General features: G+C 31.8%; 1 protein-coding gene across 8 annotated transcripts in view; it reads left to right on the forward strand.

Moving 5' to 3' along the window:
- The window catches only part of EPHA5 (EPH receptor A5), a 352,110-nt gene that overhangs the window by 291,301 nt on the left and 41,972 nt on the right, over nucleotides 1–18,837 (forward strand). For 6 of the 8 annotated variants that reach the window (XM_034958727.4, XM_034958726.4, XM_034958731.3 and 3 more), the window contains 4 exons: nucleotides 3,005–3,070; nucleotides 12,634–12,701; nucleotides 14,001–14,126; nucleotides 14,814–14,999. In XM_034958727.4, coding sequence (XP_034814618.2) covers nucleotides 3,005–3,070; nucleotides 12,634–12,701; nucleotides 14,001–14,126; nucleotides 14,814–14,999 — 446 coding nt within the window. The remainder of the gene's footprint in view (nucleotides 1–3,004; nucleotides 3,071–12,633; nucleotides 12,702–14,000; nucleotides 14,127–14,813; nucleotides 15,000–18,837) is intronic. The other 2 variants (XM_034958729.4, XM_034958728.4) reach the window with 1 other exon arrangement.

Here is an 18,837-nt window from a genome sequence, read left to right on the forward strand (position 1 = left end):
TTCTAAGCATTAACCTGTACTTATCTGCGTATTTATTGGTTGAGGGAAAAATATGTTTTTTATACCATCTGATGTCAAGCTGTTACTGTGAAAGCGTCTTCAGAAATTATTTTAAAAGGTTATTAGGGGGCCATTATTAAACTTCAGATGTTCATAGAAAAGTAACTTCAGTCTTAGTTTTCTTAATAACTTATTAATGCACAGTATTATCTAATCACCAAATCCTTAGAAAACGTATTTCGTGGAAATGATTTTTGAAATTACATTGGCCATTAGGTATTCATATTAGTTAATCTGAATGTAATGTTTATTTAGTTCTATTATGGATAAAAATATTTAGTCTAGTAATGTCATATCAATTATGAAAAATATAAATTACTCTGAGATAATGAGAATCTATTCTGTCACATCGATTATGATAAAATTAAGAGTAATAGCTAACACTTTTCCTCCAAAATATTTGATATGCCAGACACTGATCAAAGTAAAATATATGTATTCTCTCACTTTATTTTCACAAAACCTATGAGAAAACATCTATTTTTATCACTATTTTATAGCTGTCAACCTAAATAAGAAAGGTTAACCAAATTATCTAAAGCAATTTTTATGTCATCTTAAAACAAATACAATAAAATAGAAGTATAAATATTTAATTTAATATGGTTCTAGGTTTTTAAATCAAATTTTATTGAAATTATAAAGTAGAATTCTAATGATATGTAACTTGGTTTAGATTCTTGGATTTGGTGTTATAGTGAATTCTGTGTGAGTGTGTGTGTGTGTGTGCATACTTATTCATAAGACACAAAGCTTATTTTTTCAATTAAGATAACTTTATAAAATGTTATTATTTTTAGAATTGTTTATGTGTTTCTTGACACATTTATTTCACTGACCAAGTGTTAGACAAATTCTATGAGATAATAGCCAATCACGATGCAGTTATTGTTTTCCCATGCACAATTCTATATGAATTTATAAACTATGCACACTTTCAACTAGAAGTATATTTGTATTTTATTAGGAAATGACATCTTTTTTTCCTCATTAACAAACAATTGGATACATTTGTTAACAACCAATAATTGTTCATTTTTTTGTTGGGTTGAAACTGCTGTTTGAAATGAACCCATATATGCAGGCTTTCTACATTAGTAGATATCAGTAAATTGAGGTAATTTTATTGTTAGTTAATACCAATTATGGTAAAACGTTGACTGCTTACAAGTGTCATTCATTGAGTTTAAACCATGCAAAAAAAATAAAAATAAAGAAAGAAAGAAAACAAGCAAACAAGAGAAGTCATTCTCATCTCAGAAAACTAGCAGTCTAACAAAGGAGGGCAAACGGTTTTTAAAGGGCCAGATATTTGATTTAGGCTTTATAAGACATACATTCTCTGCTCCAACTCCTCAACTCTGCCACAGCAGCACTAAAGAAGCCATAAACAACAAGCAGTGAGTGTTCCAATAAAATTGTACTTACAAAAACAAGTAGTGAACTGGATTTGGCCCTTGCTCTGTAGTTTGCCAACCCCTAATCTGAGTGCTGCAACGAGGCAGAAGTGGTAGGAAAGTTAACTTATATAAAATTTTAGTAATTGTTGGAGACATTAATGCAACAGGTGTTATTGTAAAGGAGTATATCAAGATCTGCCAAAATACTTTACAGATGTATTAACTACTCTTTGATTGTTTTAATAACCTGATATACTGTAACTCTGACTCTCAATATCTCTACAGTGAAAATAATGATTTGGCATATTCTTTAAAATATATTATAATAAATAGACAAATTGGAAATAAATGTTACATAGCAATTTTTTATTAGAATTTCATTTTAGTGACAGCAGTCAAATCCTCAGACATTTAGTAGTACTACAAATTAAAATATTGTCAGTGCTACAAAAGAAAATATATAAAATTTGTCTACTTTTTCTTTGAAAAGATCCATTGGAATTTTATTTGGAAATAATCATCTATCTTCATTAGTGTTTGCAAATTTATTGGAAGTTTATGTTTTGTTTACTTTTTTTGATATAAAATAGAATAGATACATTTCTAGAAATGAAAGTTCAAAACAGATTTTAAATGAAAGCCTGGACCTGCTGGTATATCGTATCTCTACTGAGCTCACATTATAGTTCTGTTGAGATCACTGTGAATGCTACTCATTTAAAAAGTACATAGAATTGAATGCATTGAAGCACTAAATAACTTATGTCTTTTATTCTGCCACCAGTTTACATGTTTTCTATCAATAAAGTGCATTTTATAAAATAGTTTACGTTGTATTTCCTGGATTTATTACTATGAATATGTGGAAAAATTAAAAGAATCTTGAGTGTTGCAATATCTGGAAAAATGCATGTATTCTGTATAGTTTGCTTTTTTATATAGCAACTGCTCTGAAAATATATATTTGGAGATACTGTTTTTAAATCTGGAAATGTAAAATTAAATTGGTAGGCTTCAATAAATGATCTGGGGAGTTATGTATGCCTAACATTTTCAATAGGCTATGATAAGTAATACCACAGGCGTAAGAAATTAGTGGGTCGCATGAGAAAGTCTTTATACTCTTTCCAAGGTTGTAGGCTATGTGCAAAACATGTATTTAAAGGGCTATTTAGGATTTCTTCCGATGTAAATTTTGAGGGAATTTCTGAGGAGAGATACATTAGAATGGGCTTACATCTTTATTTATATGTCTATATGAATTGCATACAATTAATTCAAATATATTGGCTCATGACATTTCCTACTGGATAACCACTTTAAGCAAAATAAAAATAACAATTTACTACAACTCTGTATTTCTTAAATCCATAAAATGCTTCTTAATTTGAAAGGCATTGTGGAAAAAAATTAATTGTATGCATTTAGAGGTTTTTGATTTTGAAAAGGAAAGCAGACACCTGAGTAAAATCATAGTGTCTTTATGCTATATTTGAGGGAGTGGGATCTCTTCCTTATCTTGGGCTCTCTTGTTTGCTTTTCAGTTGCTGCGAATGTGGCTGTGGGAGGGCTTCTTCCCTGTGCGCTGTTGCCCATCCAAGCCTAATATGGTTAGTGTTCCCTCCCACTTTCACTCCTATGTGATGTCCACCTATATGTATTACCGTCGGCATTCCTTTTCTTTCTCCATTTGTGTACATTTGAGTAGAATAAAACTGGCTCCCCAAAGTGAATCCTAACAAGTGATTTCACAATGGATTATTTCAAATAAATATTATACATATGGCACACCATCCCTATGTCAAGCATTCATACGTCTCTTCTGAGGCTTTTACTGTGGTCCTGATTTAAACTAGGGAGTTATGAGATTATAGTTATATGTTCTACATGTCACCGTTTTTGTTGTTCCATGAAGTAAAAATCATGTCACACGTGGAAGTAGAATGCTACTTCTGTCAAGGCAAAATCACCTTTTGTTTCCCAAAACCATGGAATGACCACAATATAACTTGGATCTCCTATTGTCATATCATTGTGAATACACGTGGCACTGGAAAACAAAGCCACATGTAATTTCAAATGGTTTACCTAATTTCATTAAGCTTGAATTATTACAGATATTAGAAGTGATATTCTCACTTTGATGCCAATGAAGGAGAAAATATGCACATTTTTCAGTCAGTGTCCAAATGGCATACTCTTAATTATTTATAAATACAAATCCTAAATATACATCTGGGGTTACGATTATTCACAGATGTATTGGAACTCCTACACAATGGGAGCTACTTTGTGAAAAGTGAAATACTCCAGATAATTTCTTTCTAGACTAAATAGCCTAAATCCTTGCACTATTGTACCCAGTGTCATTTGTAGTCAGAATTTGCCAAGAAAAGATTTATAATGCATGTTAGAGAACTATAGAGTTTCCTAGGGGCTTTTTAAATTGTTAGATGTATTCTCTAGGTGTAAAGTAATTTTTGTTGCTTAAAAAATCATGTGTGAATGAGTGTATACAGATGTGCAAATGTGAGAAGTTGTGGAATGGATGCCAATGATCTGAGAAGAAGAGAGAGTGAACAAACACAGGATGATGTAATTTAGAAATATTTTGTCAATTTCTTAAAAATTTTGAATTTGGAGAAAGTTTTAAAGTTTAATATGAAGGTAAAGATTTGTTCCAAATAACTTACATGGGAAATTCTTATGAGCATGGGGCTTCAGTGTCAAACTAAATACAAACTAAAATCTGGTAAAAGCTATAGTATAAAGTTTGGCTTTACAGTGTGTGTGTGTGTGTGTGTGTGTGTGTACGTGTGTGTGTTTCTGTGCTATGAAAAACTAAACATGGTCATTGAATTGTCTATTCTACTTTAGTGTCAATTATAGTTTTTAACATAGATAAATTATCTCTGAAGCAGAATAAGCAGAATCTACAACTTAGAAAAGAACATTGATATTGATGCCTTACCTTGAACTACATCTCAAAAATGCTTCAATGGAAGTGTGAACATTTATGAGTCTATGGCTTTGAAAGTATTGGAAAAGGCTAGCTTTGGCCAGATTGAAATTCTTGATTTAAAAAGATAGTATCTTTTTCTACTGTACTTTTGGCTTCAGGTGGTTAATAAAACGAATAGAAGAAAAGAAGGAAAATAGAAGGGCAGAATTCTTATTTTATAAAGAACACACCAGTAAACTGAAGATGACAATATCTTTCTTCCAATAATGTTAGAAATTGTGAAGGCAATGAGTTTGTTTGTATATGTGCATGTGTATTTGCCTGTGTGTGTGTTTGTGAAAAAAAAATAAAAAAGATTTAGCCACAAATGCATTTAGGCACTCAGTAAAATGCTACCAGTCTTCATGGAAAGACCCCCTGGAAAAGCTGGAAATATTAAAAAATATATTCTTGGTAAAATAAAACAAATTAAAGCCAAAGAAACAAACTTTAACTGAGCTTATATAAACAATAAAAAAGTTGTCCAAAATTTTTACTGGGTAGGAATCAGGACTAAAAATGCTTTATTGCTATATTTTGTGAAGTTTCATTTTATAATTTCAAACTACTACAAATTTTCTATTAAGGATGACATTTGTTTAGATTAAAGCACTAGGAAGAAAATAATCTTACTTAATAAATATTGAGCTGAGAAGAATCATTTATCTAGGAGAGTCAGTAAAATACTAAGAAATCTGAAATCCCATCATCTAATTTTGCATGTCTCATCATACCAGCATTTCCAATCACCATGTCAATAATTTTCAAAAACATTCTATCATCATCATTTGTGAAGAGACACATTTACAGTTATAGAACAGAAATTTGTAGACATTCTTAATCTTAGAATTCCATTGTTTTTCGTGTCTTGAAAGATCACTCATGAATATATATGTGGTTAGTTTTGACCTTAATATAATATGATACATATACATTAAAACTGGCCATTGTAAATGCATTAACTCTTAGAAATACCCTGAGATAACTTGTGGAAATTTAGGGTTCCGAAGAACATTGTTTCAAAACCGTTCATCTAGATTCTTGGCTCAGCAATTCCAATGTGCTGACACTTTTGCAAGGCTCTGCGATTCTAATTTTTGATCTTTCATGTTTCCCACCAGGAAACCACATCCATCAGTTTAAAAATACATGGTGTGCCATTTATAAGATGATATTTGTAATTACATGTTGCCTTTTTAAATCCTTTTATCTCAAATTATTTTCATCAGTATAGTTGCCTGCTTGCTTTGTTGTGACATTCATAAACATAATGTTAATATTCCAAATGTTCTCCCCGCTTTGACTGAAATCTACCCAGTGATAAAAGCTATTTCTGTACTATTTCTGAATGAAACTCAGATGCCTAAAGTTTAAGCACCATACCCCCAAGGCTGCCCACATTTTTAGCAAAGGTATTGTTTAAGTTGCCGTTGCCTTTATTGTCATCTCAACCAACTTAACGTTCTAATCATAGTTTTACTTCTCAAGAAGACAATCTATTTTTACAAACAACCAATTTTGAATTGATGGTTTTAATGTAATAATGTCTCTACTTTCTAATGTTACCCTTTATCCTCAAATATTCATCTGTGTTTGTGCTTACAGAAACCAATGTATATTTATAGCATAATACTTATTATAAATCCATCTAAAATATCCCTGAGTCCCAAAGTAGCCATTTCTTGCATTTCTTAAATTCAAATTAGTCAGATTATTTTCTTCATTCATTAGGTTTCATGCTTTTCAGTGTCTTCATATTATTTACTCCATCCTCTGAGGGATTTAAATGGCAAGGGAAAAGCAGTCACTATTTTGAAAATAGAGATGTTAAATTCTTATTTTATGCATTTACTTATTATGTGATCTGTAGATAATAAACTTCATTTTTAAAGACTTTTTTAATTTCAAAAATATTTTAAATCAGAGACATAATAAATGAAGTCTAGTGTATCTCCTAATTCAGACATACAATGCAGACATTAAAAACAAAATCCGAACAAAACAAATTTCTCTGGCCAAAGGATCAGGATGTCTTTGAAACATTAACTATTATCCTAATTTTTCAATATATTTTCCTTTCTCTATATTAATTCTGTTTCTTGAAATGTGAAATGAGAAAATTTTTATTTTCATACACACTTTACATTAATTATTTTATTCATCTTTATAAGATATCTGCCGGGGGGAGTGTGGAAGTACTCTTCCCTTTTATACAGCACGAAAGTGGCATAAAGAATAAAGCCATCCCTTTGTAATAATTCTAGAACTCCATTTAAAGTGCTTTGTGGTAGGCAGATGGGGGTGTTGTTTGACATGTATATAGAGTATATTAAATTTCAATGGAAGGCTTGCTAAGCAAAATATAGTCACGAACTGCTCCAAACTATCTATTTTTAAAAATAACTATGAAGCTTCAGACTACAGGAGATATTAACTGGGCCTCCTCAGATTGAGAAATCCAATAGTGGCATCCATGAAACAGTTAAAAATTAATAGGAAGTTACGTACTCTAGCATTAGAATAAAACTTTTAAAAAACAGGGAGACTTAATTTTCATAGGTCACACTTTATTAAAGATAGTGTTATATCAAAATTCTGTCAATTACAATTGAATTCAACAGAGAAAATAGTGTATAATTGATCTTTGCATATTTTGAAGAATTTGAAATTGTTCGGGTTTTCCTATCATAGCTATTCTAAAAGGATTTGAAGAATTTATTAATAAGAGATTTGCCATTTCATGTGTATAATATTTTGGGAGATTTATTCTAAGAGTTTTAAAATTCTTTGTTTTATAGAATATGAAGATACAAAGTGATATATAAAACATCAAGTAAGATATAATTTAGCTTCTCACATGGCATTAATCATAGGGTTGTTAGCACCCTTGATCAAATGTGAGATAAGAACTCAGAAAATTGTTTTCTCATTTTGTGTGGTATAATCTTACATCATTCCCATATCCAATGAAGTACGTTTTTCTAAATAACTAAATTCCTCTTAATCAGTATATCTGAAAATATTTAGTAAGTAAAAATAGATTAGTTGCCCTTTTTGTCTAACTTAAATCTATCTATGAAGAACGCAAAATGCGAATATTCTGGTATTATAAATGAGGAAAATATAAATGACTCACACAGTTTTGCTAGCAAGACTGCCTAAATATCCAATGCCCCATTTTAGTACTATTCATATGCATTCTTCTTGAAGAATACTGGCTCATAAAACAAAATTTAATCAATGTTCAGTTTTTATTAGTTATGTTAATAACTTAATGTTCATATGCTTATTTATTTCATGAGGATAAGTTAGCTGAGCTTTTATTAATCCTATCTTTGTCTAGTTGGAGAAAATCCCAAAGTGAAAAATTCAAAGTACTTTCTAAAACACAGTATTATTCCTTTCAAGTTTCCAGCAGTATATAAAATTCTTTATATACTGTCATTTATATACAACATTATGCAATGGTTGAGGTCCTTGTTATGTCAGAACACGTGAGTGTGCATATGTGAAGAAATGTGGCTTTAAACGAGGCTAAATTAAGAGTGTTTATTTTTTCTCACCTCATATAGATATTAATGTTCACTGTAATTTGTTGCTTTTTGAATATTTTTGCTTCAATATATAGGAAAAGCATCTCTTAATCAATCTGGAAAATAGAGAAACAATACAGGAGTATCCATTTCTGAGCTAGACACTGCATATGCTCACTCTTTTAAGTAAATTAAGTGCAAAACCACTTCTTCCCCTATTGTGATCCACTCTACGTTATTTAGATTAAGGTGAAAAAAATTATTTAGGGTATATTTCTATAGACTAAAGCAACGGAAAGATCTGATAGTATGGAGGCTATTGTTTTGCAAGGATTTACACTCTGTTTTTGGCTATTCTATTCACTTACCTTTCCTCATTGGTCACAAGAGTGCCATTTATAAAGTACTGCTTGTGTACATTACTTGGTACTCTGAAATTCTTGACATTCATATCCCAAATTCATTATCAAGTCCCAAATTTATACTCAAGAACTAAGTTATTCATTGGCTGTCCATCTCTACATAAGTATTTTTTATTTCATGTATTATGAAATTCTTAAATATCCAAATTTGTTATTATAACTGCAACCAAATTTTTAAGATCAGCATTAATAGTATCAGAAATGTATTATCCAAATCCTTAGAAAAAGCATGGGAGAAAATGGGTTGATTTCTAAATAAGCCATAAGGTCATTGGTATATTTATATATCTAGCATCTCTCTCTAGGACTTTTAAATAAATATTAATTAATGAATATGAGTTATGCCCATGAATAATTTCTCCTGCCCATCTCTATTACTAAAGAGCAAAAGCACATTGTTTTCCAAAAGGACATGAGTATAAATGGTTAGAGGATGTGATTCCTCTAAATACAGACACTACAGATGTTTTTAGCAAAATAATTTCAAAGTTCATTAAAATCGTGTTATGAAACAAAATTAAAAAAATAGTTCCTTTTCCATTCAGAAAAAAAAGACATCATTTCCAGAAAATGAGAGGCAAAATTTACATACAGAATGACATATTTATTGACTGTTTTTCTGATTGGTTAAAATTATGCATCTGGAGCAGGTACAGAACATGATACTGAATGAACAGGCTTCCTGAAATGCTTTTTCGGTGAGACTGAATGCTGCCTGAGTACCAGTCTCTGCTAGCTGCACTTTTACTTGCTGTTTCTTGTTGAGGCTTGTTTTAATGATGCTTCGGGGGGTTCCAGAACTTAATTCCATACGTTAATGTGATATGCAGCCGTATATGTTATGGAGCTCCAGAGATGCCCATAGTCAAAAATAACTCCTTTCAATTGCCCTCCTGACTCTCACCCTAGATAATGCAATGTTAACTGCTCCTCACCAAGGTATTCCCAAGTCGTTTTCTTATGAGATCCAAAGTTTTATTTTCATTTTCATACCAGGAAATTTCATGTAATTTAAATATCCGTGAGGCTTATTTAATGATAAAGGCTATTTGAGGATACAATTTTGAAAGGGTATTATTTATTTTTTTGAAGGTGGGAGAGTTGAAGGTGGATGAATAGATGTTTGTTTTCTAACGTAAATTGTGAGAACATGTATAGCTTTCAGGTCTCTGTAGAATTCGTCTAACAAAGTTGTTTTTGTCAGTATTATTTAAATAACATAAATCTCTGGATAATTTTACACAATTGTATTTAGAATATTATTAAAAAGAAACATTAATAACTGTTCTCTCTAGAGGCACATATATTAAAGGCTAAAAGAATAATTTTATATCTAGCAAAATTATGAGCAATGTATTGAAATAACTTAAAACTTAGCTTGAAAGACAAAATATAATTTCGGTATGGTTTAATGTATTTATTTCTTCCCTCCTTTTCATTTTGGTGAGGTGATTTAAGATGTCTTAAGGACCCTGGAATGACAAATGTATCTAAGTGTTATGAATAAAATTTGGAGCCATGAGATCCTTGTTGTGTATTTTTCCTCACCCAAGAACACTATATGTGTTAGGAATATTACTTCAAGTTTACTGAAAATTTACTAGTGTTACTTTACGAATACATTGCCAGTTTCTTAATATGATAAAGATAACTGTGTTTTGTTGTTGTTGTTGTTGAGATGGAGTCTAGCTCTGTGTCCGAGGCTGGAGTGCAGTGGCAAGATCTTGGCTCACTGCAAACTCCAGCTCCTGGGGTCAAGCAATTCTTCTGCCTCAGCCTCCCAAGCAGCTGGGATTACAGGTGCCTGCCACCACGCCTAGCTAATTTTTGTATTTTTAGTAGATACTGGGTTTCACTGTGTTGGCCAGGCTGGTTTCAAACTCCTGACCTCTTGGATCTGCCCACCTCAGATTCCCAAAGTGCTGGGATTACAAGCGTGAGCCACCACGCCCAGCCAGATAACTATTTTTTCCAAAAATGACGAAAGATGGATTGGGTTGGCCATTTTGTAATATATATGTAGTTACACATTGTAAAATGACAACAAAATATATTCCCTTAATATCAAAATATACATATATTTTAAATATATCCTAGAATATGTAATGAAAGAATAGTCTCTGTTAGTACATGTGTAATAGACACTTCATTTACGTCACACGGTAGTTCTCAACCAATTTTGTAATGAAAATATTTTATCAGTCTGTCATTTGGCTGTCTTTTCTTAATGCATAAATCAATGGAAATTTTGTTTTTAGTAAACTGAATTTTGTGCTGGGAGCTTATGAATAGTAAAATCACTTCTTTAGAGTTTCACTAAAAATAATTTAAATATTTTCATTTTAGCCAGTTGTTTAATGTTGTACACTTAATCATCAATTCAGTGTTCATTCAGCACATTCCCTCTCCAAACACCTGTCATTGTGTAGACATAATCAAAACATCTTTCTCTCATTCATTTATTCATTCATCAATGTGACGAATATTTTTAGTGCCAACTCTGAGTCAGGTGCCAGGTCACTGCAAGGATTTATAGATGAATAAAATTTGTTGCCATTCAAGAAGCTAAAAAGCAGTAAGGAAGCCAACAAGCGCACTCAAATGACTATGCTGCAGCATAGACTAGAAATCACATGAGGGGATGCAGAAAGCTACTGTGCTCCAAAGGGAAAATACTACATTAAGTTTAAGTATTGGGAAAAACGTGAAGAAGGAAAAAATGGAACTGAACTTTGACAGTTGGAAATTGTTAGGAAGAAAATCCTCAGTGAAGGAACCAATATGTGCAAACGTATGGAAGCATGGAGAAATATCCTGGAGATTTCAGGAGAAAATTTAGTACATGTGAAGATGAACAGTTGGAGTTGATGCAGGAAATGTGTGTTAGGGCTACATTTAGGAATCTTTATATTATTATTTCATTAAATATTTTGCAGTAGATAGGTAATGCAATAGAAAAGCATCTTATATACTGTAATTTGGCTATAGCCATGTCTAGTAGAGTTTAGGAAAGGAGTTACAGAGTGGAGGAGCATCATTTTGAAGGCACTTATAGTAATGTGGAGGAAAAATGTTAAGGACTTAATTGAGGAAATGTTAGAGTTAATGAAAAGAAAGAGATGGGTCGTAGTTCCTGGGATTTGGCACTAGTTTGTTGTGAAGGACACAAGAATGAGTCTTTGTTTTTAGGGACCAAGGCCATACTGGAGTTATTAACAGGAAAAGAAGGCAGACTATGGTTGAAAGAAGTAAAGAAAAATGCCCTGGTTTCATTTTCAGGTCCATTGAGTTTGAATGTTGGTGGAATACCCCTATAAAATAAATCTACCAGGAATAAGAACGTAACTCTCAAAAGAAATTAAACCAGTGAGATAGAAGTATTAATTAAACGGATAGAAATAAATGGATTGAGAGGAGAGAACCAGAGAGGTTCACGTGGAGGACCTATGAAAATGTCCATTCATCAATGTGGAGAAGAGCAAAAAGCATCAGAAAAGTAGTTAGGTATTTCAATCCATCAAGAATAATGAAAAACTAAGATTGTATTTAGAGGTTAAGATGTCATTTGTGAATCTTAGGAGGACAGATTTTTTTTCCTAGTAATAAGAGAAATTTGCAAAAACTTGCAAATTTGTGGATTATTGAGAAAACGAAGAGAGACAAAGGTTTGAAAAGTGAAGCTGAGAGGCTTTGCAAGTTGTGGTGAATTTCATAGTTTTTTGGGTGAATGTGAGTGGAAAACAGCCAGTGGAGCAACTGAGGATTCCAAAACAGTAGAGAGAAAAACAAAAATCAAAAATCTATTGTGCAGGGTGATGAAGGCAAGAAACTATTAGATCAGACGCACATTTTTGAGCAGTTCATTCAGAAAGAGGCAGTGGCTTTTGAACTACCAAAAAATAAAAATAAAATAAAGTAAAAGAGGAAAAGAGAACAACAATGTCTGGTATACAGTATTTGGTGAGGGGAAGTTTAAAAACAGGTTTGGATGGCTTCAGGCTTCTCAGTGAAATCTAGGCAAGATTATTTGCTGAGTGAGGAACACTGGCTAGGGACATAGGTCTCATCCAAACTACTAGTATTGGCATCATTCCAAACTACTAGTATGAAAATCAGTTTAGGGTTGCAATAATTTCAGTTGTGCTTCATGCTTCTGGGCTTGATGTGACTGATTCACGACTTTCAGATGTGGCTAATTCTAGCTTACTTTGTTCCAGGCGGTGTGGCTACAGCAAAGCAAAACAAGATCCAGAAGAGGAAAAGATGCATTTTCATAATGGGCACAGTAAGCAAATTGTAAAAAATAAAAACAGAATAAAAGAGGGGACACTTTATTGTTATTTAAGTTTCTTTTCAGACTACAAGATTTATAATAACTGACCAAAATATTGTTTTTTTAAAAAATAGTGTTCTATTTGTTACCTTCCTGTAAAGAATACAGGCTTGGGTATTTCTGGAAGGCTTTAGGCAATAGCTGAATGCTTTATTCAATTATTTAAATAATACTTTTGTTATAATCAAAATACAAACTTTTTGCTTAATATAAAGAACTATTATATTTCAAATAAAATTTCCTGGCATATTCTAATTCCTAGCAACACAATGAGTAGAAATCTATCATTAAGTAGCATCACCAGGTTAAATAAATAAAATTTCTCAGGTTTTTTTTTTTTTCTTCTAGCTTTTAGTGGGAATTTACCTGAACAGGTCCTGTGGCAGCAATCTTGGTTCAAATGACTTAAAAAGACCTTGCTTTAAAAAATAATGCAGAAAATCATGTTTTAATAAAGAGTTTGAACAACTAGCCTAAATGAGTTGAATTTTGATATTTTATTATTTTTCCTTAAATGGTGCAATGCGAATTGATTTGACAAGTGAGTGACAAATGTATTTGTTTTTTTCACTCCGCCATCTTAAATGTCAAAATCATTAAAGCCATAACTCATGCTGCAAAGCATTGAGTTCATTTCCTAATCGTATCTTATTTAATATTATTTATTCCCAAAAAACTTGATGAGGCAATGTTAGTAGCCATTAAATGTGATAAAACTGAAACTCATAGAGCGTAAGTCTTGTCTAATGTCATGCAGTGACAGAAGTACAGTGAGAAGCAGAATACTTTCTTTTGACTTATATGTCAGCCTTTTTGCACCATACCACCAGAAAAGTTACTTGAAATCATTTTGTATAAAATTAAAATTAATACTAATGGGATTATATCGAATATCATCCATATGAAATATAGAATAATAAACCAGCAAATTAAGCACTAGTATTGCATTGTCCAGTTCGGTGAATAACATTGTCTTAATTTGCCTCAGAGACTTTCTAAGTATTATGATTGAGAGGTGTATTTTCTCAGATATGTCATCACATATGCATTTCTTGTGCCTGCAAACAGATTTCTAAAATTATACAACTGATATAGTTGTACAAACGACTGTAACTCAGGAGAGGGCTGGTCCTTGCAGTTTGAATACTTCTAGGAGTTAGAGATTTAAGCCATACTTGCATGTTAATAAAGTTCATAATTTTGCTCATCCATCACAACTACTTCTGTTTTAATGCCAATTTATATTTACAGTTAAACTGCCAGGAGTAAGAACTTACATTGATCCACATACCTATGAGGATCCCAATCAAGCTGTCCATGAATTTGCCAAGGAGATAGAAGCATCATGTATCACCATTGAGAGAGTTATTGGAGCAGGTACGACAATGTGTTCGACTTTCACTTTTAACTTTTGTTTGCATTCCAGAATGTAATATATCAGTGTCCTGATGTAACAGAGAATGTTTTTAATCTTTTGTAATTGGCTTGCATTCAAAGTGATATGTAACTGATCACATTTTAATACAACCTTCTGTGTAACTCAAGCTTAAACCAGCAAATATCTGGTTTATAAAATTTAAAAACAGCAAAAAATATATTTTAAATAGATAATGTTTCACTATATATATATATAGTGAATTTGTAATACCCAAAAGTATTTATGTAATTCAGTTCATATCTGCCTTAAAATTGTTTCCTTTTTTTCTAGCTATAACCTGGTTGACTTTTCTCTTCTTATTACTAATACGGTAGACAGGAAAAGAAGAAAAAGTGATTTTTCGTTAGTTACTTTTAATTTCATTCTTTTTTAAAAGGTTTTTGTAAGTGAGATAGAGGAAGTTAATAGCCCCTATAGTGTTTTATGATCATCTGTTATGATTTGTTCCAATGTACTATTTATTTTCATTACTATCAATAATGTAGTGTAGACTACCCTTTTCTGACTGCTTTTTGTTTGTTTGTTTGCTTTTTCATCTAAGCCTTAGCAGTCTAAGAGGGCATTCAAGTATTAATAGACTAACAATTTCAAATGAGTTTTTGCATTTTTTTCATCTTTATCACAAGGTGAATTTGGTGAAGTTTGTAGTGGATGTTTGAAACTACCAGGAAAAAGAGAATTACCTGTGGCTATCAAAACCCTTAAAGTAGGCTATACTGAAAAGCAACGCAGAGATTTCCTAGGTGAAGCAAGTATCATGGGACAGTTTGATCATCCTAACATCATCCATTTAGAAGGTGTGGTGACCAAAAGTAAGTATGATGGCAAATTATACGTGTGTGTGCATATCCTCAATATCTGTCTAGATTATTATTAATTTAGGGTAAAGAGAAACCAAGATTGTAATATATTAATTTCTCTAATATTAATGTTTATCCTGTATTTTAGTAGATTTTTGTTAAAGCTAATCTTCAATGAACTTGAATTTTCATCTATCTTTTAAAATATATATTTTAACCCATTTGCTATGAATTCAATGTCAGACAAAAATGTATCCAGATAAAAGAAGCAGTAAATATATCAACTTTTTTTTAACTATTGGCTCTTTTACTTTTTTTCCTAATGAAATATTAACTTCAAAGTTTTGATTGAAGCATTGAAGTTTAACATTCAATAGGATTACTATAACCATAGCAATGCCACCTTTTAAGCAGTTCTTTATAGCCAGGTTCATTTTGTTTATTTATTTTTTAAAGATATGTTAATAGTTCAAGGGAAAGCAACAATCACAGAAGACAGGAAAAGTTCCTTTTAATGAATTTTTGTTGTTGTGAAAGCAAATCTAGTTTTTCTTTCTCAAAAATATCTAGAATTTTACATCTCTTTTAATTTGTGTTGATGTTTTGTGAATGTGTTAGCATGGTGAGCCTTGCAATACAAGGATTTTAAATCATTTTCAGTCAACAAATAATGTATTTTTGTGGCACATAGCTGAGGCCTTCATTTTCTTTGTATTCATTATTTCTTTACTGTTCCTATGTGTTCTGATTCCTTCCTTTATTCTTTACACCACACACATAAGTTACCGAAATCCATATCTTAAAGAGATATACATCTCCAGGAAGCATGCTCAGAGAGGAATGTAGGAAAAGAATAAAATAAACTACATACGTGGGTTTCTTCAAATCTTAGATGTGTTTCTTCCTCCAGTTGAGTATATACCCACACATTATTCTTTACTTGATAGCAACCCAGACATGGCATTTCTGGAGCAAGAAGGCAATCCTGAGGTCTTATTAGAAAAGTGTAAATTGCTAAAGAAAGGCAGGAGGCAGGATCAAGAGGCAGGCAGAGGAAACAGCATTTTTTTAAATGGAATAAAACAAAAATATTTTATAATGAGGATATTCTTTAATGGATGTGTGGAAATATGTGAAATAACAATATAATATAAAAATATGGTCACAGATGCAATAAAATAAAATCAGAATTTGAACGTGGCTGTATTCTATCTGATGGGAAGGACCTTGAAAGAATGTCTGTGATAGCAAGTGGCGATAGATACCGTAGAAACAAGAATGATAACAACAAAAATTCAGTAAAATTATTTGCTATGCAGAAATGGTATTATCTAATATAAAACATAGTTCTTAATGATGGTACCAGTAATAATAGTAAGCAAATATTTGATAATTTCTGTCTCCATCACCTTATTCACATGGCTACCAAATTTAACTTTCTGAAAATAAACTCTCACTATGACATCCCGTTACCCCAGGGTAAATGCAAACTTCATAGGCATCCAATCTACCCTTCATAATGAGTTAAGATGTAATATTTAGAACAATGCCAGATTACTGTTATTATCATGGAAGACCACGTTACGTAATAGTCAAGAACATGGACTCTGCATCTAGTGATGCAATTGAATTTTAATTTGAATATAAACAATTATGTGGTTTTGCACATCATAAACATTTAGAACCTTAGTTTCCACATTAATGCTATGGGGTGAGAATACCTTATAGCATTATTGTGAAGATGACACTAATTAATATAGATGAAGTTTAGAATGGGCAAGGCACAAAGTAAGTACTTATTTAGTACATAGTTACTACTTCTCCACTTATCTTTCTTCCTATGCTCTGAACTTCTCCATATCCATTCTATGCTTAGTCCATTTTAAAGTACCTTATATTTTGCCCTGCCTTCATTGCCTCTTTCTCTGAAATGTACACCCTCATGTTCACTACTTTTTCAACTTCACTGAAACCTTATTCAAAGTCTACCAACTCTGTGAAACAATCCCTTCCACTTTGCCCTGAAGTAATTTCTTCTTTTGAACACTATGCGTACATGATAATTTTTGAAGTCTAAAACGTTTCTTCATTTGGTTCAAAAGTCTTATTTAAATCTCACTTAATTTTGTCTCTTTTGCTTATATTTTTCAGCTCTCTAGCTAAAAAATGTATGTTCCTTGAAGACAAAGATCGTATCCTAAATATTTATGTAAACATATTATATTTTACAGACCTTTATTACAAAACTTGTTTATTTGAACAGGTCCTGACTGAGATAACTTAAGACAACTTCTTGTAATAATACAAACAAATTTCTCATATATTGTATATGCGTTTTTTAGGAGCTAGTGTCAATATTAACAAATGACTATATCTAGATTCTGTGAATTCTATTCTAAAAAAATGTTACTGTGGTTAGAAAGGCGGTTTTAAATTTCTGATCTCTTAATCAAATATTATGCTGGATGATGCTGTTCACCATGAGGCTACACATATATGTAAAGCAAACTGTAAATACCAACAATATTTATTTGCTTTTACTTTTTATTCCATATGAATTGAAACAATATTTCTCCTTTATAAATTTAGCTCTTAATGTTCAACTTAGGAAGTCTCCAACTTGTTTTTAATTTACCACGTTGCAACTCACTTTATTTGTGTCCTTAATTTCATGCTCTCTGATCTGATGCTAATTTATTCAGCAATTATTCTCAACCAGCAGCACACAGATAATGGGACATAAGTGCAACCAAATTTTGTGACTTTTCTTATTGAAGTTGAGGTAGGGAGTCTGAAGTAGCCCTCCTATGGGTGGTGTCATCGTGAGCCTTCATCTTTTCACTATCACATGCCAGAAGCTTGAGCCCCCATTCAAATTCCTTCTGTGATTTATTGTCAAACAGCAACCATCATAAATAGATACATATATTCTAAAGAGCTTTCATGACGAATGACATAAAAAAAAGCCCACAGTTCTTGGCTTAATTGACTCATTTGAAATGCAAGGCACTTTAGTGTAATAGACATAGTGCCAGCTTTTACTATTTAATGAGATTTGGGAAGAAGATAAAAAGGAAAAAAAGTTGTAATTTTTTCACTGCAGCATCCTTAGTTCCTGAAGATTTCATCTACCATCAGTGGAAAATTATTATCCAAACTGACCAAAGGAAGATCTATTGAGTCTTAGGATTAGTCATAATTTTATTTCTTAATTTAGAATCATGTATAAATAAGCCTAGTTCTGTAAAATTAATAAATTTAAACAAAACACTACAGAAACGTTAGAGGAATCTCTGTCTTTCTCTTTATTTCTATATCTGCAGAGATAGAACATCCAACTACATTGATTACCTAAACTGCTAGACAGTTTTGACTTACTTTGTAAATTTATAATTATCTTTCAAATATATTTCCTTAGTCTGTCTAGTAAGATCATTTTCTTTATACAGGGTCTTATTATATATTAACTAACATTATTCCAACAGTCTCCCACTACTCTTCCCATTTTGTCACTTTCCACTTTAGTCCACTCCATACACATTGCCCTCAAATCACTGCTTTCCTGTCATGCTTCATCAGCAGTCAAGCAAACAAATCAACCAAAATGCATAGACTTTCATACTTAACCTGATACACATTTCCATATTTCACTATTTTCTTTCTGGAAAACTCTACCTTATTCTTGCCCTGCCCCCTTGAGATACTTCACTCAGACCTAAAATGTCCTCTCTTCTCTCTACTCGACCTTCAGGTTTAATTCAAATGTGACCTCTATGAGATCAGCGTCATTTATCTTCATTTTTCCTTCAATCTTGAGTGCCTGCCTGGCATAAAGTAGGCCTTCAATTAT

The sequence above is a fragment of the Pan paniscus genome, chromosome 3 (genome assembly GCF_029289425.2).
Source record: "Pan paniscus chromosome 3, NHGRI_mPanPan1-v2.0_pri, whole genome shotgun sequence".
NCBI classification, from domain to species: Eukaryota; Metazoa; Chordata; class Mammalia; order Primates; family Hominidae; genus Pan; species Pan paniscus.